General features: G+C 35.9%; 1 protein-coding gene across 6 annotated transcripts in view; it reads left to right on the forward strand.

Moving 5' to 3' along the window:
* XRN1 (5'-3' exoribonuclease 1) overlaps positions 1 to 24,617 on the forward strand; it is a 41,262-nt gene that overhangs the window by 15,832 nt on the left and 813 nt on the right. The window contains exons 20-44 of one of the 6 annotated variants that reach the window (XR_007378862.1): positions 373 to 504; positions 1,217 to 1,379; positions 1,827 to 1,940; positions 2,405 to 2,503; positions 2,659 to 2,774; positions 4,943 to 5,089; positions 5,443 to 5,532; positions 6,508 to 6,643; positions 7,325 to 7,381; positions 8,029 to 8,161; positions 9,126 to 9,195; positions 10,306 to 10,531; positions 11,183 to 11,284; positions 11,975 to 12,070; positions 12,295 to 12,409; positions 12,974 to 13,038; positions 13,379 to 13,483; positions 13,846 to 13,971; positions 14,309 to 14,465; positions 14,742 to 14,923; positions 15,135 to 15,248; positions 15,334 to 15,445; positions 16,642 to 16,802; positions 22,708 to 23,099; positions 23,529 to 24,546. Coding sequence is in view for 4 of the 6 variants with exons in the window: in XM_048954945.1 (XP_048810902.1) it covers positions 373 to 504; positions 1,217 to 1,379; positions 1,827 to 1,940; positions 2,405 to 2,503; positions 2,659 to 2,774; positions 4,943 to 5,089; positions 5,443 to 5,532; positions 6,508 to 6,643; positions 7,325 to 7,381; positions 8,029 to 8,161; positions 9,126 to 9,195; positions 10,306 to 10,531; positions 11,183 to 11,284; positions 11,975 to 12,070; positions 12,295 to 12,409; positions 12,974 to 13,038; positions 13,379 to 13,483; positions 13,846 to 13,971; positions 14,309 to 14,465; positions 14,742 to 14,923; positions 15,135 to 15,248; positions 15,334 to 15,445; positions 16,642 to 16,802; positions 17,003 to 17,293 (3,109 nt within the window). In the remaining 2 variants the exon portion in view is untranslated. Of the gene's footprint in view, positions 1 to 372; positions 505 to 1,216; positions 1,380 to 1,826; positions 1,941 to 2,404; positions 2,504 to 2,658; positions 2,775 to 4,942; positions 5,090 to 5,442; positions 5,533 to 6,507; positions 6,644 to 7,324; positions 7,382 to 8,028; positions 8,162 to 9,125; positions 9,196 to 10,305; positions 10,532 to 11,182; positions 11,285 to 11,974; positions 12,071 to 12,294; positions 12,410 to 12,973; positions 13,039 to 13,378; positions 13,484 to 13,845; positions 13,972 to 14,308; positions 14,466 to 14,741; positions 14,924 to 15,134; positions 15,249 to 15,333; positions 15,446 to 16,641; positions 16,803 to 17,002; positions 22,675 to 22,707; positions 24,547 to 24,617 lie in introns of those variants that run through there. The other 5 variants (XR_007378861.1, XM_048954946.1, XM_048954947.1 and 2 more) reach the window with 5 other exon arrangements.

Raw genomic sequence — 24,617 nt, forward strand, 5'->3', positions numbered from 1 at the left:
TTTGATGGAGGAATCTTTGTATATCATTCTGAGATTCGGTTATCAGCGTAGAAGTTCAGCTCTTCAATACTTTTCTCTAGGTTTAAAATTTTTGGAGAGCTCATTCTTAACCGTGAGATAAAAATGTACATGTGGAAATCCATATTGAGTAATTTCTATTTGAGGACATTTCTATGCAATCTTCCTTTCAGCACGTGCACTGGTATTTCTTATAAAATTTATACTGTGTGGCCTGTTGTAAAAGGAACTGGTAAAACTGCAAGGTTTCCATGTCTTTAGAAAATAATTTCTAACTATTTAAGTTTTGCTCGTGGTTGGTTATGCCTAGAGTTGTCTTATTTGATTACATTCATATCTGTCATAATTTTCAAGGTTTTATTTGGAAGAACCACATGGAACACAGAAACTCTACATGGGAAATGCAGTGCCCCCAACTAAGGTGACCTTTGTTGGAGATAAGGAACAAAGCATGTGGCTGAAAGAAGTTCAGGGTGTTTCAGAGCAGTAAGTAACTTTGAAAATCAAAGTGTAACTTTGTTTATATGTTATATGTTATAGCTTAGCTATGTTTTGTTGCCTTAGCATATATTTAAGTAGCAGAGAAGAGCTGCTGTGTTTATAACAATGCATGTTAATGGTCCACTGGAAAAAATAAACTTTTTTAAAGTTTAAAAAGCATATGTTGAAATTTCAGAATATATGGAGATAATTACGGAGTGTTCAAAATTAGAAGTTGTTACAAAAGAATTTTCAATAAATGAGTATCAGTGTTTACTCTCCCAGTCAGTTCTCTGTTCCAATTTTAGTAATCTTCAGTTGTAGAAAGTATAGTTGTAGAATGGAGCCTTATAGTAGCAATATATAATTTCAAGAGCTTAACATTGTTAAGTCTGAGTACAGTTCTCACTTCTAGAGTGTGGATGCCCAACAGAGCACATCTTGCCATTTTATTACCTGTAATTTGAATTTAACTGTCTTAACTGCTCTCCACTGTAAAGGTAAAATGTGTTCAACAAACTCAGCTACATATTGATGGCTGTACAGCGATGGGTAAGCAATTGGTGAAGCTGTTTGTTCTGGGTACTTTTTATACAGTGGGAAACAAACCATTAAAATCCCTGTGTTAAGAGTTACTTTTATTTTAAGAAATTAATTCCACCATCTTGGTGAGGTTCTGTTTGTTGTAATCAAACTTAATGTTCTATTTTGTGTTCAGTTATCAGAGAAGAAAAGGAATAATTATTCATGAGACATCAGTAGTTGTGTATGCTCAGTTACTCACTGGTAATAGATATCAACTAAACCAAAATGGTCAAGTTTATTTGGAGAAGCAGTGGTCAAAACAAGCTCTTCCTTTTGTTTACCAAACTGTTGTCAAGGTAAATATACAACTTCAGTATCTTCTTGCACATAGTTCTTTACTCCATTGAGGTGGGGGAGGAACATGCACACTTTCTATGCAAAAGAATGAACAAAAATAAGCATCTTCAATTAATGTCGTTTGGTATGTAAGAAGCAATAATGTACTTAGGAAAGTATTGTGTCACAAAATGTGGGGCCTTATTGCAAAGCAGAGATCTGTCTGAAAAAATGACTTTTACAGCTATTGATATTTTGCAGGAAATGCTGTAGTGCTGTGCTACAAGGTACACAGTTGATTGTGTAACCAGCATTTGTAATACAGCACTACATTCTTTGCCTTTGAATCATTTCAGATTTTATAATATAGAGTTTTAGAATAAGCATCTGTTTGTATGAAACTTCTTAATGATTCTACTGGAACTGGATGATACATTTAATATTATCAATTTTCTCTTTTCATGTAGGATATCAGAGCCTTTGATTCGCGCTTTTCGAACATCAAAACTTTGGATGATTTATTTCCACCTGGCAGTACAGCCTTTATGCTGGGATCTCCGTACTACGGCTGCATGGGAGAAGTTAGTTCCATGTTTGTTGCTTTTTTCCCCTATATTTCCTTACTTGGAAGCTTAAAATGATCTAAGACGTTGTGTGGCAGCACTGGTTATTTTGGTAGCTGAAATTTTAAATGGAATATTCCCCAACGGTTAGTCAAAATACAGGGTGCTTCTGCTATTTCCTGTCCCTGACATTATGGGGGTAAAGTAGTGTAGCTTCAATGGAGGATATTTTCATTTATGAGGAATGATTTTCAATACGTGCAGGTCCTGTCAATGATTGTTTTCTATCCTGGATTCTTTTGCTTTAATGCTGTTTGATTACCTCTGGGACAAAGTACTGCATAGGTCAGGAAAAGATGATGAATCCCAAGGCATCTCTGTGCACGCTTCAGCAAAACTATCCATAAAGTAGACTTCTGGGCCAGAGTCCCAAAACTGCTGTTTTTAAGTTACATTTCTGTTGTGTTGCATTTCTCTGCAAGGTTCAAGATTCACGTGATGTGATGCCAGAAGGAAGAATTCGTGTAGTTTTCAGTATTCCATGTGAACCTCAGCTTGATCGTCTAATACAGAATCAGCATGTAAGTCCTTGTCTTGTGGTAAAAGCTTAAACGCCATTTAAAATAAATTGTACAATCATTAACATCTTCCAAAAAAAAAAAAAAGCTTCCTTCTTATTCATTTGCCCTTTATATGAAAATCCTTATCCTTAAATATTTTTTTGTTTGTTTTAAAGAAATATGCTGTGAAGTACAATCCTGCGTACATTTTGGCCAGCCGTCTTGGAGTAAGTGGATATCTAGTCTCCAGATTTACAGGGAGTATCTTTATTGGAAGAGGATCAAAGAAGAAGTAAGTTCATACACAAACCTGTTAATGTATTTTGCCTGTAAGGTAGCTTGTAAATTCTAACACTATTTTACAGTTCTTTGCTATGTTTTTCATGCTGTTTTTATTCTCAAACTATAGAACTGATTTGTGATGTGAAACTTTGAAGTATATTGGCTGTAAATTAAATTCACATGCAATGGCTTTTCCTCTTGTCATAAACATAGAATAATAAAATGGCTTGGGTGGGAAGGGACCTAAAAGATCATCTAGTTCCAGTGTCCATGTCACAGGCAGGGATGCCATCTATTAGATCTGGTTGCCTAGAAGTCCTGTCAATCTGGCCTTGAACACCTTCAGGAATGGAACATGTCAACTTCTCTGGATGACCTTTTCCAGTGCCTTTCACTAACCTTATAGTGAAGAATTTCATTCTGAAGTCTAATCTAAACCTACTGGTTTTTAGCTTAAAATCATCACCCTTTCCTGTCACTGCACTCCAAAATAAAAGGGTCCCTCTCCAACTCTTGAGGGCACTCTGTGGCTGCTGTAAGGTCTCCCTGGGGACCTTATAATGTTATAAATTAACATCTTGTTAATTTATATTTATTTTAATTAGAGTGCTAAAGAAAGATATAAATTGACTTTTCTGGTTACCTATTTGCTTAACTGAAGCTGGGATTTGAACTGCCACATACTTCAGTTCAGTTGTGGCTAAGATTGATTCTGGCTTGGTTACAGGCTTCTAACTGCTGGTTAATAATTGAGTAATATTAAGCTCTTTTTTTACAGAAAGAGCAATGTTTAAAAATGGGAACAGACTGAGGTTGGGTCATCGTATAAAAAGCTGCCATCTTCTGTCCCTCTTTGAAATTAGTGCACCAAATGTAGACACAGTAGTGTCACAGCTTCATCAATTTCCATAAACACGTAATGGATCTGAAAAACTGGAAAGGTGTTATGGGAACAGCACTGGGAAGCAGAATTGGCTAAATCTCTTCTGCCCTGATAAAATTCTTTTTTATTGCTTGTGTGCAGTTCAGAGGTGCAAAAGAACACTCATCAGCATGTTTGTACAGTGAGATGTGCCAATCAGTTGTTAAAAGATGAGCTTAGTTTGTATCATTGTCTAAATGCTTGTTTGATCATCACACAAAAAAAGGATCCCAGAGTATTGGGAAGCTGCTTACATATAGAAAGCATGGAATTCATCTAAGTACCTGAAAAAAGCATGTTTTGAATATATCTCTTCTGGGCTATAGAAGCCAGAAATCTGCATTAATCATGTAGAGCTGCTGTGTCTTTGTGTTCTTGGAGGAATCTTCTCTCAAGGAAGTGATAATCTTGGTATGTGAAATAAGGGTCCTGGCTTTCTATTATTGCATTCACAGATAAAGGCATTGTTCTGAGTTCATGATTCCAGGTATTTTCACAACGTTTTCTCTGTTTCAGGCAGAACTGCAGGACATTGTGTTTTTTTAATTTGATTTTTAACATTTAATGTAAAATCTAACTAGATCATTAGACTGAAATACTTTTTTCTAGTTGAACACCTATCTAGGTAGAACTTAAGTCTCCTTGAAGTCTTTTTTTACAATGTGAAAGGAGCCACTAAGTCACTGTATTCAAAACTTTATCAAACAATTGGAGAAATGAGTTTTGATTTGATACGAATCCTTCCATGTAGGATAAACAGCACGCATTCTCTTTGCTGCACTGAGAATGAAATGGTGAAGTGGGATCCAATTTCACTGTACTTATGGTTTCTGCGAGTATAAAGGAAAAATAATTGTACTTCATTACATTTAAAAGTCGTACTAATTAAGACAAAAGCTGCTTAAAATCTGTAATGGAAGAAATCACTATAGTTCTCTGAACTATAGTTTCCAGGAGCAGCTGAACATGGTATATGAACATCTTCTTATGGCAAAATATGTAGGTTTGTTCCCCTGATTGTTCAGGGACATCCTTGTACATCATGGTAAATGATCAGTCTATTGAGCAAATGATAAAATACTCCTTTACTTTAAGGAGCACAGCTGAAGTCCTGTAATATTTACAGTTGTTGCAGTGCTGACAACTAAACACTGCAATGAACATTGCTTTTCTGTGATTTAAGACAGTGTGTGTGTGTGTGTGTGTGTGCCTACGCACACATTATTGCCAGCTAATTAACTTCTTTTTCTTTCCAGTCCTCATGGAGATCACAAAGCAAATGTGGGGCTAAACCTCAAGTTCAATAAGAAAAATGAAGAAGTTCCTGGCTATACTAAGAAAGTTGGAAATGAGTGGATGTATTCTTCTGCAGTTGAACAGCTACTTGCAGAGTATTTAGAAAGGTAGATGCTGGATATGAACTTGATCTAAACTATCCAACTGCATGACAGTCATGATTTTTTGTCCTCTGGGCATAGGTCTTCTAAGAACTGAAGAGTTGGCTTTTTGTGGTTGCTTGATGAAATTCTCTGCTTCCCAATATTCTCCTTCCAGTAGTTGCTCCTTCTAAGGAGAAGCATAGCTGAGGATAGAAGAATTTTGTCAGCAGCTTGTATTTAGCAAGTAAACAGAAATTCAAAAGTAATTTGTCCAGAATCCAGAAGTTTCAAATCCCACGCAAGTTTATTTTAGTGAAGTTTTTTGGTTTCTCTGCTGACATGAAACTAAATCTCCCCTCATTTTATTCAATGTTTAGGGTCCCCGAACTGTTCAGTTATATAGCCAAGAATAGCCAGGAAGATATATTCTATGAAGATGACATTTGGCCTGGTGAGGATGAGAATGGGTAAGCCATCTCCTCTTTTTTCTTTTTAATAAGCATTAAGGCTGGCAGTACTGAAATTCGTGGAGGCAGCTACGTAGCTGAAACAGTGCTATTCCTTGAGCAGCATGATGGTCAGTGATTGGTCTGAGAAAATGATCAGAATGTTGTGCTTTTCAGTTGTGGACTCCAAGTATTTGTCAGACTCCTATGCCAAGAGTAATAATAAATGAGACACGTAGCTTTCTGTGGCTGCTTCAAAATGTCTGCTTTTATTGCTAACTTCAGTATGTGTCGTTTGCAAAGTAGTGACACTTTTTTTCATTTTTGGAAAATAAGCAGTAATTATTTTAAGTGCTTAAGGTCATGTTTTTATTTAAATCTGGGTGCAAATGTTAGTATTTATTCAGTCGGCATCATGGAAGACAGGGATCAACCTTCATTCCAGATGCAGTATAATAACATTAAAAAAAAAACCAAACCTTTATTGTTAGGTAGTGAGACATATTCATGGACTTCTCAATCATAAGAATTTCAGCTTTGTGTTCCATTTACATTCAGAGGCATGTCCTGAAGTTCTTCTTTACTCTTCTGTGAGAACTTAGTGCAGAATCTTTAATCACAGCTGGACACAGTTAGTTGTTCAAATGCAAACATAATTTATTAAATACTCTTTTTTAACTTCCTGGGTTTGTTGTTGTTGTTGTTGTTTGTTTTTTGTTGAGGCAAAACTTAAAGTTGTAAGTTTGAAACAGTACTGCATCATTCAGTTAGGCTTGATTTTTATAATGTCTCTTGTTAAGTCATAGAGCACTTTTAGATCATTTATGAATGTGTACAAGCATTGTGCCTATATCACAATACTTCAGTATTAAAATCAGGAATCCTCTTAAAATGTCGTGTGTGTGTGTGCAAATATATGTATATGTGTATGTGTATGTATATATATATATATATATATACTTGAGAGGTTTTAAATTCATTTGCTCTTTTATTTAGAGCTGAGAAAGTTCAAGAAATTGTTGCCTGGTTGAAGGCACATCCTGTCTCTGCTTTATCTCGCTCATCTTGTGACTTGCAAATTTTGGATGCAGCTATTGTTGAGAAAATTGAAGAGGAAATAGAAAAATGCAAGGTATGCAGCTCAGTGCCACTGTCAGCAGTGATGAACCAAAAACTGATTGCTTGTTATTTTCCAAGGTCTTGAATTAGAATAAGCAACTGGGAGATAAGTTGTCATTGCAAAAAAAAAAAAATAAAAGTATATAGAACATAATGTAAAATCTGAATTTGCAATGTAAATTGACACAGGAATTCAGAGGAGGTCATTCTTGATCTTCCTAATTGACTCACCGTTTTCGAGGTAATTCTGCAGCAATAGGCTGTACTCTGAACTCTGCTTTTTCAGAAAGGAACAGGCATCAGTATACATTCTGGTTAACTGAAGTGCTGTTTCCAAGTACACTACTAGCTCTTTTTCCCTTGCGTTTCTCTTTTATGAAAACTTGTTTAGAGAGGAAAATTAGAAAGCTATTTTCTCAACACCACAGATCAAAAAGGGTGCCAAAGGAGTTACTAAAGCCCAAAGGTGAAGGCAAAGGTAGATGAAGAAACGGGCTGATTTCTTTGAAATTACATGTGGGGACATGAATTGATATGAGTTCTGGCATTACACAATGCAAGCTCTTCAAAAATATTCAGTCATATTTTAAAAATGAGGTTTAACCAACTTAATTGTACAGGTCTCACAAAGCCGCCTTCTTCACAAAGAGCTCTACATTATTTCTTCACATGTTTTGTTTTACCTTTCCTTTAGCAGAGAAAGAGCAACAAAAAGGTGCGAGTAACTGTGAAACCCCATTTGCTGTATAGAGTAAGTGAGATGAAACATTTTTGATTTTGTTTGAAATGAATGTTGTTGAGATCATCGTTACTTTAACTCAGCTTTTCAATTCTCAGAAAGCAGAATTTTACAACAGTGTTTGTGGACAATAGATTTTCTTATGCCTCCTAGAAAATCAGCTTTGAAGTGGCAGCCTCTCTCTAAAAGGAGAGAGTTTTCTGCTAACTACAAACTCATTCACGTACATATACTCATACGTAACTTCAGTTCTTCTCTTTCTTCTGACTTTCAGACTTTCATTTCTCGTGGGCTGTATGAAGAAATGCACTTTCCATTTGTCTCCTCTTCCCTGTTTTCCTTTTTGTTTGGTTCTTGATATACGATCAGCTGCTCATCTTCCCTGCTATTTCTCAGATACTCACCTATGTTACTCATACAGGCATGATACACTTGGTGGTTTTAGATTGTCTAAACTGGTCCCCTTGGTTTGTCTTAAATCACACACACTGCTGCTGATCCTCAAGCAGTGAGAGTTGCAGCAAATAACTTTTAAAAATTGTTTGCATTGTGTCTGGATGGAAAGGACTCTATGTTTTGTCTGTTTTCTGAGTTTGTTTTGTAGTGTGTTTCAGGTTATAGATGTGTTTTGATTGTAATCCCTTTTTTATTCTTTTCAGCCTTTAGAACAGCAGAATGGAGTTGTTCCAGATAGAGATGCAGAGTATAGGCTGTTTGACCGTGTTGTCAATGTAAGGGAGAACTTCTCTGTACCAGTTGGTCTTCGAGGTACCATTATAGGAATTAAAGGAGGTAATATTTTCTTCCTATCTGTAGCATTATAGCTTTATAACAGTTAAGCTAGGGATGTGAAACTAAGCTTCATAGAAGGGTTGGGGTTTTTTTTGTATAATAGTGGTAAACATATGTATTTCTCACCTATGAAAGATATGCAACATGAAGCCACTATTTACTGTTCAATAAATCTACAGGTATTCCTTTTTAATTTCATGTGTTATCCAGCTGTACTTTGAATATGAAATTACTTACCCTTTGTTCCTTCTTAAAATGAAGAAAGCATTGAGTTCAGTGAGAAAGAACACAGGCTGCAAAAAGAACTAACTGAAATTAAAAGAAGAGTAAAAACAATAGGAGCATTTCATTGAATGTACAATTTTATCACGTATGATTTTGTCTCTTTTTTTTTTTTAATTTGGATTTTACTTTATGATATTTGAATTCTGTTAAGTGACATGGGTTTACAACTTCTTTGATGAGAGGACTGTCTGTTTCAGGTAAACAAAAGGATTTACCTAAGCAGATGGGGTGTAAAAGTTTGAGATCTATAATAGAAATTGTTAACATGGTCTTAATCTATCATTATGCAAGAAATAATCACTGAAGGTAATGCTGAAGATGTCCATTTCTCATTGCCTGAATGCAAAGAATGCCTTGCATCTGTTTTGCTGGTGGTTTCTGACACCTGTGATACACTGCTGTAAATCACCTGCAATAATCAATCGATCGTCAGGTTGATAAGTTGTAATGCTCAGTGTATTTCTAATCAAAGTATATCTTAACAGGGCAGCCATATTTGACTTTCTCTGGGGAAGCATTTCTGAATTGTTGTTGATGAAGTTCCTAATTTAAAGAACAAGGATTTCTTTTAGCTAAATGACTTATTTTCATTATTTACTGCATAACTGACAAGACGTAGTTTAGATTAAACTGCTACTTGTCACGGACACAGTATGACATTTTATTTCATTTTCTATAGCCAGTAGAGAAACAGATGTGCTCTTTGAAGTTTTGTTTGATGAAGAATTCCTTGGAGGCCTAACTATAAGGTTTGTGCAGAGGATTTCATAGCCTTTTCCACAGCCATTTCATTGTTGGCCTCTGGTTTCAGTGGTCCAGTGGTTTTAGATGCCTTTTTTTTTTTTTTTTGAGCTTTACTTCTCAATTATACTTATAATTGCGTTTCTTTTTCTCTTTGAGTAGGAATAATTTTTATGAAGGGAAATGCGTTTAAGTTGGATTTTGTTCAAAGCTACTAACTTTTAGAAGACAGATATGAACCGGCAGAATAACACGCTAGATTGAAATGTCTTTTTTAAACAAAGATATATCGAACAGGTTATTATCAGTGTGTGTTTAACATACAGTTAAAAAGCCAGACTTAGTGATCATCTGCTCCTCTGAAAAAGGGATTCTGAACAATCAAAAATTGGTACTCAAGCACTAGACTGACTGCCTTTTAAAAGCTTCAACTGTTCTTCAGGTGGAGGCATCACTGATGTTTCTAGTTTAGAGTGCAGTAACTCTTCTGTGTTTAAGTAAGCAGGTAAATGTCTAAGTGCAGTAATTTACTCAGTAGTATTCATTTTACTGTTTGGTTTTGGTTTTTTGCATTTAGACAAGTTAATTTCTTAAGACAAATTAGAAGAAAATCTTGCCTATTCCCTGTGTTTAGCGTGCATAATGCAATCTATTCCTTTCAAGAACGTGTCCTGGAGAACAGATTATCTTTACTATCAAGAATTATACAAAACTGACTAAATGATTCTTGACTTCAGATTACTGTTCTGCCACTGGCGTTAGCTTTCACCTCAGGAGAAGAATATTATTTTCTGGTTCATATATATATACAATTTTTTACAGAAATACTTAATACAGAATTATGATATAACAATTTCTTTTAAAAATTGAGGTTAGCACTGAACGATGCAGTATAAAACCAGTATTTGAAAGCCAGAGGCCAAAGAGGAACACAACAGATGGGTTGTGATGTTTGTATGTAAAGGTACTAGATTTTAATATTGGGTATGATTTTCAACCTCTGATGCTCGAACTTGAGTCATCTTTTTGTATAGAGGCAACAGCATTGTCAAATCAGATGTATTGAAATGTCAACATTTAAATGACATCAAATAAATGTTAAATTTGCTCTCCTTAAGGTGCTCACCTGCCCGAGGTTATCGTCTGCCCTCAAGTGCCTTAATTAACCTGTCTCATGGTGTTCGGTCAGAAATGGGGAATCAAAAACTGACGGCCATAGTTAAACCTCAGCCAGCTGTGAACAACTACAATTCATATGCATCTGATCTAACATCTGTATGCTCACAAAAAGTGCGTCTGGGAGGCCTCAACCATTCCCCTCGCTCCCTTTTTGTTCCCACTCAAGTAAGACTTTACTTTCATTTCTACTTGGACATACATAGTTTTTTATGTGGAAGCTAAATTGTAACCTTGGATGTTATCCTTATTGGTACTGAAAAATGATTACTTTCATGTCAGTGTATTAGAAGTAAAATAGTTCTTATCTTGGAGAAATTAATTTATTCAGTAATTAAAGGGACCAGGCATTCTTTTCTGACAATTTTCTGCTTTATTTGAATAGCTTTGGCTGGATTTCCAAAAGGCAAATATTCAGATCAGAGCATTGATGCTGCAGCTGGTTTTAGCAAATAGCTTGGTTTGGCAGAGATGCAGTTATTTCCTTAATGCTCTGTTCCTCAATGTTTGCTGTAGGCCAAACTTGTATCCCTGCTCAGAAAGGCAAGATTTTTTTTTTTTTAATTTTGTATTTTGGTTATGATTACTTCAGAAATGAAATAAAGCAGGAAAAATGGCAGATGAATTGGTGTTCAGTTTAATTGATCTTTCATTTTTAATAAGTTACTTTAAAAAACATAAGCACAATGGGTAATTAAATGTGCATAGATGTGTTAAAGAAGAATTGCATTGTATTTTCTAAACGTATAGAAGAGTGCTATTCCAAAGAAAATTTAGAGTGGTGACACACTTCAGGTTTTCCGTTTTCTCTTGATTTAGCAGCTGAATGGAAGACAGCATTACAATCTCAGGGCTGAATATCAAGGGACCTCCAACTCACCCCACAAAGGATCGTTTCTGAATAGCAATCAGAAAAATAAAGTGAGCGTCCTTTTTCCTTTAGTATTTTGGCCACTGTTTACAGCACCTGTCCTTTTTCATCGTATGCAAACATGTGGTGTAAGAGAACCAAGGTGTTTTAGTCCCTGTGCAGACTGGGGCAGAACTTGTCCCACTTCTTGCATAAATGAAAAAATCTTGTGTTACCACATTCAGATTCTGGATTTTCCAAAAGAGTTATTGTTTGTGTATCTAGCCTTACGTTTTGTGGTGGTATACCTGTAAAGTTATGAAGCAGATAAGCATGTTAAGGCCTTAAAAGTAAATCATTATTTATAAAATGAAAGCATATTTTCAATATGAGAGCATGCTTTCAAAAGCATTTCAAATTATCATCTGAATTCAATTATAGTGTATATATACAAATATAGTCAGTGATCTTTTCCATGTTAGTAACTTCTGAAAACTGTAAGCGAGCAAAGAAAAACAATCTCCAACGCTGGGCTCATTACAATTACAACTGCAAGTGGTTCTCTGCAAAAGATATTGTGGAAATACATTGTAGCCCATCACACACTAAATACCCACAAATTCTTCTAATGTATGAGAAGTTCTGTTGTCTGAGCACTGTTAAACTAGGCATTTCCAGAATGTCATTGCATATGACTAGCTGCTCAGAAGTTGAGTTTAAGGCTGTTGAGTTTATTGGATAATTGTTTCTTATTTTGTCAGGCACAGAATAAGCAAGAGAATGAATTTTGCAGTATCTGGCAATCATTGCAAGGTTCTGGGAAGTCTCACCATGTTCAGCAAAACATGCATGAGAAGGTAAGTGTATACACTTAAACAAATCTCTGGATTCAAAATATGAATTCTTAATTCTCTACATTATTTCATTACATCAGAAGGACTTACCAGTTATTTTGACTCAGAACTTATTTGCAACACTACTGTTGCACAGGATATGTGGAGAGATGGAAAGAGGCAATGAAAATGTTATGTGAATGATATATAGTAGCATTCTTGTTAAGGTTTGATGTTGGAAATTCTAGGGTGCAGTTCTACCTCAGGAAATCAAGCTGGGATCTGGTAATCAGTTCTATAAGCCAGGCTTCAATGATGGCAGCTTTAGAAGTCAGCAAAGAAAGCAGGAGCCATATAAAAAATGTAAGTACTATGATTGAAAACTTCATTTGAGAGAACTTAGTTGCTTTGTCTGTTTTTCATTGAAATGGCTATTGTCTTTGTAGTTACTGACGGGAAGTAAAAGGGCATTACAGTTATACAAGCACTATTTGGTACATGTTGTTGTCAGGTACTGTCACTGGTGCATGTATACAGCTAATCCACATTTAGACCCAAACCCTTCAGACCAAGTTGTTCATCATTATGTTGAATTTCCTCTGAAGTGATTCTGAAAAAACAAAAAGCAAACAGAGAAACAGCCAAACAAGAAAAACTTTGGCTTTGAAAATATGCTTGCAAGTAGTCATGTTTGTAGAACATAAAATTGTCACCATGTGCTTCGTTTTCATGTATTTTACTCTATAAAAAAAAAGCATACACCAAATAATCTTAAAAGTATGAATTGGAGACATATAATGCAACCATTCAAATTAATGCAACTCTCTGTACTAGTATAGTGTTGTTAGGTTTTGGTTTGGTTGTTTTGATTCTTATATTTTGTAATGTTCTTAAAGACTGTTTTTTATTCTTATTCTCTGTTTGTAGTTAAAGAAGATTCCAGATTTACAAGGGGTGAAAGTCAACCCCATAATAAAATATCAAACAAACAGGTAATTTATTCTATGCTGAGTAAATGTTTTCATGTCTTTTCACTATGCTCTGATCAGAGTAACCATTTTAAGGACGTATTATTTGATTTTTTTAATATAATAACATTATTTTGGAGATCTTTTTTCTCTAGAGAGATTTTATAGACAGAAAATTAAGAGCGTTAGGAACATGATGATGATAACAAGTGATTTTCCTATTCATCTCAGGTGGTAAAAGCTATATTGTAATAGGAAAATACATTTTACTGAATAAGAATATTAGCTTGTTTTAAATTCAATTGCATTATAATAAATAATGGAATATTAGTATTCAATAATAAATACTGCAGTATTATTTCAGAATTTTGCAGGCATGAATAAGCACAATGTCAAACTTCTGAAGAGAAATGAAAGTGTGCCTGTAGTTCAGAAGGCTGCAAGTGATGGTCCCTGTACAGGTGGAAAGGTAGGATGTTATATTGATTTTCACGTGCTTCTTTAACAGTATCTGTTTCTCCCTAGTTTTGTTTCCATTATTTCTGCTCACTTGTGCTCTAATTCCTGTTTGTAACAGACAAACTCCACTAACCTTGATTGTTCTTTCAATCATTCCTTCATAGATTGCTTGCTTTTTATGTGCAAAACTTTATATGATCTCTGGATGTCTGTTCCCAGTCTAACAAGTGGTGCTGTGATCTGCCCAAACTCAGAGGGGAAAAAAAAAAGTCCTGAATGAGTGTAAAATTAATGTCAAACTAAAACATCTTTCCTCTTGCATCTACTGGTAATACATGAAGTTGATACACTTTTTTTTTAATTTCTCTTTAGAAGGAGAGTGAACTTGAAAGCCTTCTAGCTTCTTTGAAAATTTCCAAAGAAAATGAAGTGCAGACTTCTTCCAAGGAAGCAAGAGCTACAAATGAAGAACATCTATCACCACAGTCATTTGCCATGGTCTGTGTACTGCAGGAAGCATTATGTGGCACTTTAGCTTCTGCTGTTTTATCATCAATGCTTTTATTATGAGAAACTCCATGGAACCTCTTTCAGCCTTCTTGAACGTATTGATGAGCTTCTAATTAGCTACTCTAGAAGAAAATTAACGAACACATTTGTAAAGATGCTGTTATCTATGCTTTGTTAAAAATGCAACTGATAGAAAAACAAAAAGGCAGATTTGGTGTAATATTGATTGTAATATTTAATTTGTGGTACTTGATTGTAATATACAGAATGAAGTAAGAGGCTTGAATGCTATCATGTCCCTGAAGAGTTTGTTTTATTTTTACAGAAAGGAACACAGATGCTCAAGGAAATTTTGAAGATAGATGGCTCTGACCTGGAAACAAGGAATGAAGTAAAATCCCAGGCTAATGATGTTCCTGCTTCCCCTGGTAGACAGGATTGCCATGGAGCTGCATTGCAGTATAGACAAACAAAAAAAATGGGTATGTTTAGACATCGACGTAATTGAGAGTTTCAGTATGCTTCAGTATGTGTTTTCAGAACGAAATAATTAAACATCCATATTCTTCTATTCTACTTGTTTATTCAGCATTAATAATTACTTTATACATACTCTCTTATTTTGTTCATCAGATGTGAAAATACCAGGAAAAAAAACCACAAATATGACTCATGCAATGCTAATAACAAAGTTACTCTTCTTTCACTGCAGGAAATATTTGTGATACAGCTTTTTTTTTTTTTTTTTTTTTAATCAGCTGCTTTTATGAACAATCCTCATAGCACTGGAGGCCCTCAGAGTACACCAGCATTGGAAACTGGAGGTCACCCTTTTGTTGGTCAACAATCCACACTGTCTACTCCTGTTTCTGAACTTTCTCGTATTTGTTCTCTTGTTGGAATGTCACAGCCTGATTTCTCTTTTGTGAAAACACCACAGGTAATACTCATTTTCTGCAAAAGTTCAAGTTCTCAGCTTGGTTTCCATTGCCCTTTATTAAACATCTGACTGTGTACTGAAATCTATCTAAAAATAAAACTTAGCTCCTTTTGTTCCCATTTTTTTCAAAGCAAACAATAAAGCCCCTGTTTCCATCTCACTGTTTGTCTGCAGTACAAATGCCCTGAAAAATCTTGTCTCATTTTTCTAGACTATGACCGTTTGTCACATCAAATTATCCAATGGATTGTTGGTTCGTGGACCACAGTGCCATTCTGAAGCTGAAGCAAAGGAGAAAGCTGCACTATTTGCTTTACAGCGTTTGGTGAGGACAGCAAAGAATCTTCTAAGATATTTGTCTCTGTTGCATTGGTCTGCTTGTAATCCATCATTTGCTTATTTTTTCAAAGAGCTCTGTAGGAGTTAACTTGCCTTTTCCTCCACCGATGTTTCCAAATTACCAGCCACTAGGAGTTCCTGTGCCACCTGGATCTATTCCTCCAGTCTTTCCCCAACCCCCTGGTAAGCATTTGACTAGTACACATTTCAGGTATTGTCATGATTGCCTGTAATTGTAATAGTTCTTTGTAGGAGAACAGGTGCCTTTCAGAAAGCCTTGTTTTTTGTCATCTTGCAGTGTAGTCTTACATTTGAACTGCTTGGAAAACAGTGCATGAACCTCTTCTCATCAATATGCAAATCAATTCAGAGAATCATGCTTCTCCTGACTCTTGTTTCTTCTTTCTTTTCCTTTTTAATGTAATTCTCCATTATGGTACTAGGTGTTTTTGCCTTTAAAAAAAAAAAAAAAAAAAAGTAGTCAGTTCAAAGCTGATACAGTTCAAAATTCAGAAGATATCCCTTTGTTGGTTTGGTTTGTTTTTTTTTTTTTAATTATGTGGGTTTATTGGTTTTCAGGCTTGGTTTTCCAGGCGTTAGTAGTTTCATTTGTTCAGAAGAAACTTTCACTGAAGTGCTGCATCTCAATCCTGTTGTGTACTGCAAAACATTATGCTGCTAAATTGCAAGCGTTACAAATCCTGGTGGCATGTCTGCCTTCACTATTTTGTATCAGAGTAAATTGTATTTTGTATCATCCTGGCTGCTTGTAATTAGTCAGCACAACTGTAGTATCCCAGTAACCCACACAGCAACTGCTACGTCTTTCATCCCCTGAGGGTAGAATCATAAAATATCTGGAGTTGGAAGAAATCCAAAAGACTAATTGAGCCCAACTCGACTTTGCACAGCACCATCTAAAAATTAAACCTTATGCTTTAGAGCACTGTCTGAATGCTTCTTGAACTACTTCAGGCTCAGTGCTTCTGACCCCTTTCCTGGAGAGCGTGTTTCAGTGCCTAGCAACCCTTTTGGAGAAGAACATTTTCTTAATAGCCAATCTTAACTTCCCCTGACTAGTATAGTTCACTTGGCTAAAGATGTGAAAATCTATGCAAATTTATGTGTGCTCTGAAATACAGATGTAGCAGCTTAGTGCTGTCACCTAGATGTACCCTAAAAGCAGAACTGTTTAGTAGTTATTTTATTGTTTTTGTTGTTGAAAAATCAATAACTACCGATTTTCAAGCAAGTATGAAGAAAATAAGGCATTATTGGAGAGAAAACATATATAGAAATGTCACTAGGATGCTTTGGGTTTTGGGGAATTGATATGCTCTTTATGAGGAAAGAGAGCTAAAAGATATTCATTTTCACAGCTAATATAATACCTCCATCATCTCACATGTTCGGTCCAGTGTCCTGGGGAGCTCCAGTGCCTATTCATGGCAAACACTATTATCCTGGTTCCTATCCAGGAAACGTGTCTCTTGCAGGAACTATACCAGTTGGTTCTCACAACCAGTTTATACCTCTACAGGTAAGTTTGGCAGGTTTGTCTTAATATTCCACTTCTGTAGAACTATACCTATGTGATGAATACAACACCTCTACTGTGAAGAACTGATTAGTGTTAGAAAATTATGTTTAATATTTTTGTGCATGTTTTCTAATAGTGGAATATTTGCAATTATTTTTTAAGGAATGCATTCTTTTAAATAATATTTATTTAATTTAAAGGTAACTAAAAAAAGGGCTGCTAGCAAGAAAAACTTTGAGTTCAAGGAGTTTCAGAGTTCCCCTCAAGCTGCACCACTAAAGAATGAACAGCCAGTGTCTTCTGATCACATTCAGCAAGATAATTCTTCAGCTCCTTTAAAATCTCCTCAAGCTGCTCAGTCTTCTGTTTCATTTCAAGACAGTGTGGCTACTCCAAGCGTTCCTCGTAACAAATCAACACCAAATACTTCCAGCAAGCGGAAGTCAAGAAAGCTGGCTGTCAATTTTGGCACACCAAAATCTGCAGAATAAATATGGTAGCTAGGTGTATTTTATTTTTAACTCTTCCCCCAATGTTATATCATTTAAAAAAATCAGAAAGCTCTACTAAAAAGACCAGCCACTTTAAGTATAACATAGAATGAAATACATTTTATTCGCTATGAATTTCAGTTATGAAAATTGAAAACGACATTAAAACTTAGTTATTTTGACCTAAATTAGCAGGAAATGCTGAGTTAAGGTTACCATGCCATTCATTGTGCCTAGGTTTCTGAACAGTGGCTTACTGACTGTACTGGGTGAGCAGCAATAACAGTGGCAACCTTAATTCAGAATTGCTGTGCTTTTTGAGTGGGATATGGAGCAGTAATAAGTTGGGCATCAAATACTGCATAGCATGACGTTTTGTGTTCTAGCTTATTTTTAAATAGTGTAACAAGATGGAAAGGAAAAAAATATTTAAATGCAGTTTTCATATTGGCTTTCCAGGGTCCTTTTGAGATGAATCAGTATAACTAAAACTTAGCTACAGTTAAACTGCCAAATTTTCTTTAATTAGTAGATTCTATGCCAGAGGGAAACAATTTTATAACTTTCAGAAGTAGGTATTGCTATATCTCTGATGGAACAGAATGGCAAGATGTGCTTGCTGATGCAGATTTCGTTCTAAGAGGTCAATTTATAGGATGTCTTGAATAAAAATATATTTACAAAGTAGAGACTTCTTTGGTAAAGTTTTTGTTTTTATTTGTTTGCTTCAAAGCTGGAAGCATTAAATTTCTTTGTTTTCTGGTAATAAAGCAACATGGATATCTACTACAGTTTGCAAAGTCCCCTAAAATGCCAGTGATATCCTGAAATTTTCTACATTATAAAATCAAGTTTAAAGATGTCTATCTGTGTAATATGGCTGTCAAAAATATGCTTACTGAATCCACTTTTCCCTCCAGTAGTGTGTGCCCTGAAACCTCTATGATATGTTATTTTTATGGCTAGGTGACTTTTGGTATTTATTTTTGGGTTTGTGATAGAAGTTCTGCATAGCAAAGTTGTCGTTTCGTTATCATAAACTATTACTGCTAGTTCCATAACAATATTTATACCAAGTTGACTTGTATTTTTGGAGGGAGCAATGTTGTAGGAAGTAATTACATCCTACTTAGTTCATGAACAAAATGAGAAGGCTCAGAGGTCGGTACCTGCTCATTTTTCGCCCACGTGCACCGATTTTACTCATGTTAACAGTAACTCTTCAGTCTAAGAATCTGAGGCCTCAGTTGGTACTATTCATTGGCACTGATTAAATTTCATTTTTCTTCTTTATTCTAATTATTCAAGGAAAAAATATTTTTCCTCTGAAAATGGAAAGCTGAGAAATAAGTTACACTCCAGTGATTTATTTTGTTGTCTCCCAAGCAGTTTTCATGTTGGATCTGCAAGTCTGTGGACTTGCTTTTCAACTCTATTAGAATCAACTTAAATCCTATAAAAAGGTCAATAGAGGTAAAAATGTTTTATTTAGTACCACAAAGCTTGTAGAATAGTTTATATCCATCTTAAAAATACATTGATTTTTGTTGTTTTCTTTATATTTGCTTAGTTTCAAAAAATGAAGAAGCCATATCCCAAGAATGGAAAGTGACCCAAGTTGGTGATTTGTTGTCATTTGCAATGTGATACTCACAGGATGTTTTCATGCCAATATTTCAAAAGAGTTTGTATGAAATTCTGTGAGACAAAGGTATCAGTCCCCATGTCCCAGATGAATTACCTGATCATCAGAGACAAGGTCTATTTAGAAATTCCTGTGATAGAGATTAAACTGCCATAGATTCTTGCATCACCTGATCCCCCAAATTTAGTCTCCTTTGAACACAGGTGTCATCATGACAGACTTAAACAGATATGATTAATAAGGATTTTGTCATTTCAGTTGAAATTCTGAATTTCCATAAAATTACCAAATTTTTATATACCTGGATAGCCAACTTATGCAGATTAAAACATATTATTAAGGACACTGTACTGCTAACGCCAGTAAACACAGCAGATTTTGTTATTAATCGCTTCTTGTTTCTAGACTTCGTCCCTCTCTTCTGAAAACACTGCTATATTTAATCTATGTAGCTGGTTAAACACTTAATTCTGTAGCTGCTGCATATCGTGTTAGACTCTGGGTTTTAGTGTATATATTTATATCCTGTGATACTGCCTGGTGCCCAGTTAATTACAGCTTTACATGTCCTGGTACATGTGACATCTGCATTGACTTATGCCGTCTCCCCGTGACTTCAGTTTCATATTTTAATGAGGTGATTGTTTAATTCATACAGGTATAAATTTACACATTTGTTTTTCTCATAGATATAAAGTATTTTGTAAGCACTGGAATTTTTCATTAGATCTTATACAGAGCAGTATTTTACTAAAAATCCAAAAGGGAAGACTTTTATGTGCGCATTTTTGTAGTTTCTGATTTTTTTAAAATAACTTTTCATTGTTTATCTGCCAAGTGAAATGTTTTAAATTTGCATATGAATGGATACAGAATGTATTTTTTGTGCTGTTTAGTGTTAGTGTGCATTTGCAGATTTTTAGCATGTACTTGCACAAAAGACTGTGCAAAGATATTTTAAAATATGAATATATGATACACTGAAGGAAAACCATTAATAAGAGTCAAATGCTATATAAAACTTTAATGCAATAGAATAATTTTATAAATTGTGTCTGTGTCTGTTTGGATTAAATATTGAAACCAAAAAAACCTTATTTTCACTGTTTTATTTTCAAATACTGTGTGGGAACTTCTGTGTGCTCCAAATGGGAACTGTAAGGTGGAAATTCAGTGTCGTGAAGACCGAGTTCTGTTATTCCCAGAAGTGGCAAATGCGCACCTCCTCAGAGCTGTTTCTTGATGGCTTTCAACTGCTGTTCACTTAAAGATTGGAATCTTGTTCAAATGTCTGTTGGTCGGTTTGAAATCAAAAGCATTGAACTAAATGGGGATCTTCTGAAACTTTTTTGCATCTGTCACTTGTTAGATTAAAAAAAAAAATCTACTGCCCTGCAGCAAGTTCAGCCCCAGTAATTCTTGTCAAGGTGCAAAAATAGCTGTCAGCTGAAGAACAGGAAAAGCCATGGATACTTGAAAATGCTTGATAACTGAACACTGCCTTCTTCTGTACCTGAAACAAAATATTATGCTGATATTTCTGCTAGAGTACAGTAAGTTTAGTTTATTTGTAATGAGGCTTCTAAATGAAGCATATTGGCAAGCTGCACCAAAATAATGCAGTGTGATTATATTTGTCAAGAAAGAAATTGCAAAGTATGTTTCATAATTGGATTTCCTCACCCATAATGATGGCAGTTTCAAAAACCTGCTAAATTAACGTCATTAGGTATCATTTTAGAGGGTAAATAAATCTGACTTTGTATGGAATGTACATAAAATATGCTGAATGGTAATTTTTTTTCCTCTGAGTATGTTCAAACTTTACTTGTTTGCTTGTAATGCATAATGAACACTGTAGTCTGTAGCCATGCTTGTTAATTTTTCGTACCTTTGATTGTGACATACAGATTTTGTTAGGATCTGTCTTTTGCAGAAATCTGGTACTTTCCTTTTTACAGGTTATTATGTGAATTAGCATGGTTAAAATGACAGGTATAGAAATTGGAGCATACTCTTAACATTACCAACTATTTAATGTAACTGTATTCTGTGCAGAACTGCAGTCAAGTCTTGGTACGTTCAGGTCACATTATTCAACACGAAGATGCCAGGATATGGTCTTGCCTGTGCAAATTAATCAGCAGGCTGTAGGTACTTCAGGTGTCCTGTAGGGCAGTTTCTGCCTTGTCCTGTCTCAGTGCTCAGCAGTAAAGAGGATGAACTTAAGTAAAGGGACAACTTTAAAACATATTAGTTTGTGCATAATAAATCTTGCATAGCCATTCCCATTCAAAACTTAAGTTACTCTTTTTCAATTTAGTTTAGTTCATTTGAATTACTGCACAAATGATCCATAAGAGTGAAGAAACTCAAATCTAAGACTGGTTACTTCCAGTAAGGAGTCTCTTCCCTCCCCTCTTTTGAGAAGTGATCTGCATAGATGTTCCATAATCGTCCTTCCTTACTATGGAGAGTTATGTTCTCTTTCTGTCTCTGGAAAAGAGACACAGTGACATCATGGGCACAGACACAGGTTGAGTAAACATTTTGGCCCAAAGAATCCAAATTAAGGTGCATGAGGACCCTTGAATTTTGAGACTGTAACCGCTATGTATTTGGAGGAATCGGCTATCATGAGGTAAGTAGCTGTTGATTATTAACAAAAGAATCCATCGTTTCAACAGAGGTTCCTTATTACTGCTGATTTTTACATACTTCTCTGTGACTAAAAAATGTCCTGTTTTATCTCTGCTGCGAAGGATAATACAAATCAAAATGAACATAGGTAGTCCACAGGTCGAGTGTTAACAGTAAACCTATCATTTTAGAGGACAGAGAAAGCATTTTCCAGTAAAACTAATTTTTTTTTTTTCCAATAAAATTTGGTCAGTGATCATTAATGCATCAGCATTGCTTTATGAAAGTTGATAATGCCCCTTAGTCCTCTATTTTTTTTGCATCAGAAGGACCAAGGCTAACAATCCAAAGCCACCATGTAATTTCTGTGCCAGTAACTGTCAGTAAAAATCATAGTCTTGTTATAGAATCCTTGTTGGGGTTGTAGGGTGAAGCAAGAGCAATTGTATGCCTCCAGCATACCCGTTCTCTTGTCCTTAAGCTTCACTGATGGTCATTTCCCTCTTTTTTTTTAGCTTTCCTTTGAATTTCCAAACTTTGAAATCAGTGTTCTTTTAAAGAGCTGTTCAGCCCTGGACTTTCCATGCTCATTACTCATAGATGCATAAATAGAAACAGTGCATACACACAACATAACTTCCTTTGTTTTTCAAAGCTGTTTGTAGTTCCTTAAGAGACATGCAGAGGATGACAGCCATTGTCCTGCATATACACATAGCACATGCCCAAACATGGGCATCGCTTGCACAGGTTTAAAGGCATGGGCAAACAATGGAATGTTAGCAAGTGTACCACTGCTCATTTCACTTGCGTTGTTAAATAAATTGTTTGAAGACATGAGTGACCTAAAACTTTGTTCTATGATCCACCTTAGTCTCTGTCAAAGGTTACTTCTTTTGGAGAGCTCGTGGAAAGGAAGGACTGCTTGTGTCCCAGGCACTTCAATGCAAACCTTTATGTATGTGGGCAGTTGTGATATGTAGTTCTGTAGTGAAAATACTGGCTGTACCAGCCTCATGTGACTTGTTCCCACTTGATTGTGCCAAACTGTGTACAGACTGTATTGCTGCACTGTGAATCATATCAAGAAATTCATCTGATTGAAACTTTCTCTCATGTTATTTTTCAGCTTGATCAGCTCGCTGAGGAGCCACAGGAACAGCTGTGCTGGGACAACAGATGAAAGTGGGAGGGCAGGACTATTTAGCAAGAGTGGATCTGCTCAAGAAATATCCCTTCACTGCCTAAAACTCACGAAGCTAAAATGCTAGATTAGCTGATGTGGTGGTGTTGTCTCTTGACTTCAAGAAGAATGGTAAATTCTGGCAGGTGGACAGGAGGAACTACCAAGAACCATCATATGGTAAATTATTGAAGTAAAATTTGCCAAAAGTTCATCGCTTTCACTTTGGGTCATCTGTTAATTTTCCAGGAGAAGCTTGCAGCATCATCAATGTGGGATTATACAACCAATAACAAAATAGGGAAATTCTTAAAAGCAAACTGACTGAAGACACTGAGGTAAATGCATAACATTAAAACTTCTTAAAATGCTAGAGCTAAAGGAACGATTACAGAGTTTGATGAGACAAAATACAGGTAAGGAAAGGAATGGAACTTAAAGGGGTCTTGCTCTCCTCGGTTCTGGTTGCTGAAGTTCTGTTAGTGGTGCCAGTGCCAAGTTTGATTCATACTTGAAGCCTGGGGATTTTTCTAGTAATTCCTGCTGGATCTGCAGCATTCCCAGCTGTCAGGACCTATTGTGACTTGGATAACTGGAAAACCCTCTGGAGGGTCCTTGTTGCTGACAGAACTATGCTAAGCGTGATGACTTCTCTTACAAATACTCAAATTCCTCATGATGCAGGTGTTGTCACTGTTGCCAGAGATTATTTTGTTACCCCTGATGTTCTGCTGTTTGGAATAATAACTCCTTTCCTTTGCTCACAGTATTGGATGGGTTCCTGGAGTGCCACCGCTCCTTGTCTGGGTTTGATATTCCAATAAGAGAAGAGAATAATTATGCTTTCCAGAGACCAAAGAAACTGAAGATTCCAGCACAGAAGATACAGAAGTGTGGGAAACTGGTGCTGCAGTAATTGGAGCACAACTCCAGGTGTGTGAAGTCTCTGCCTTTTGGAACAGCAAAAAAACCAAACCCAAAACACATGCATGCTCTCATTTATGTAGGAAGGTAAGGACGGTAGCTTAGAGTGTGCAGGTTTAGTATCAGTGTTACAGGGCAGTATAAAAGATCTTTGAAGAGTGTTAATACTCCCTTACTTCAAATTGATGTTTCTGGCTTCTGCTAAGATGAACATGGGTCTTCTGTGTATGTTTGCAATCAGATTTTTTTTCTCTAAAGGTAAGAGGTTTGGGATAAACAAATAGCACTTGTGTGGAAATAATATCATTTATGACAAAATCACGTAAGTTTGTGCCAGGTAAGTCTTGTACGGGCAAGCTGCATCTCCCTGAGAAAACTCCATTGTGTTGCATTTCTTTTATCACATTGCAACTGGAACAATGATATAAAATTAGTATTTCGTAAGGCTCTTCTATAAATTGAGCAATTCTCTTACACGTGCTACATAACTGAGATTATGTACAAAGAGCAGCTATACAAGTTGGATCACTTTATTTTCTTCACAAAATATAAACGATGGCTCCTTTCAAGACCTACCTAAGTTATTGTTAAAATGCTCAATGGAATTTAAGACGATGGAAGCACAGATTGGCTTATGATGGAAGAGTTCCTCCCCCTGCTGTGGGCAGGGTGCAGGCAGGTTTGTGTTATGTATTTACTATCTATAAGGATGAATAAAAGGCTGCTGTTTTCAATGCAGAAAGAAGAGATTGTAGCCTTCTAAGGAGTCGTTCCCTGGGGAGGAGGCTCCCAGCCCCGCTCCTGGGTGCCTGAACCTTAGTCCCAGTGACCTCTGCTGCTGTTGCTATTCCTGGTTTAAAGGTACAACAACGGGAGGAAGTTGTCCCTTTTATTTGTTTGCAATGCAGCTTTTCTAAGCGGGGCCGACCACG

Source organism: Lagopus muta, chromosome 9 (assembly GCF_023343835.1).
Source record: "Lagopus muta isolate bLagMut1 chromosome 9, bLagMut1 primary, whole genome shotgun sequence".
Lineage (NCBI taxonomy): Eukaryota > Metazoa > Chordata > Aves > Galliformes > Phasianidae > Lagopus > Lagopus muta.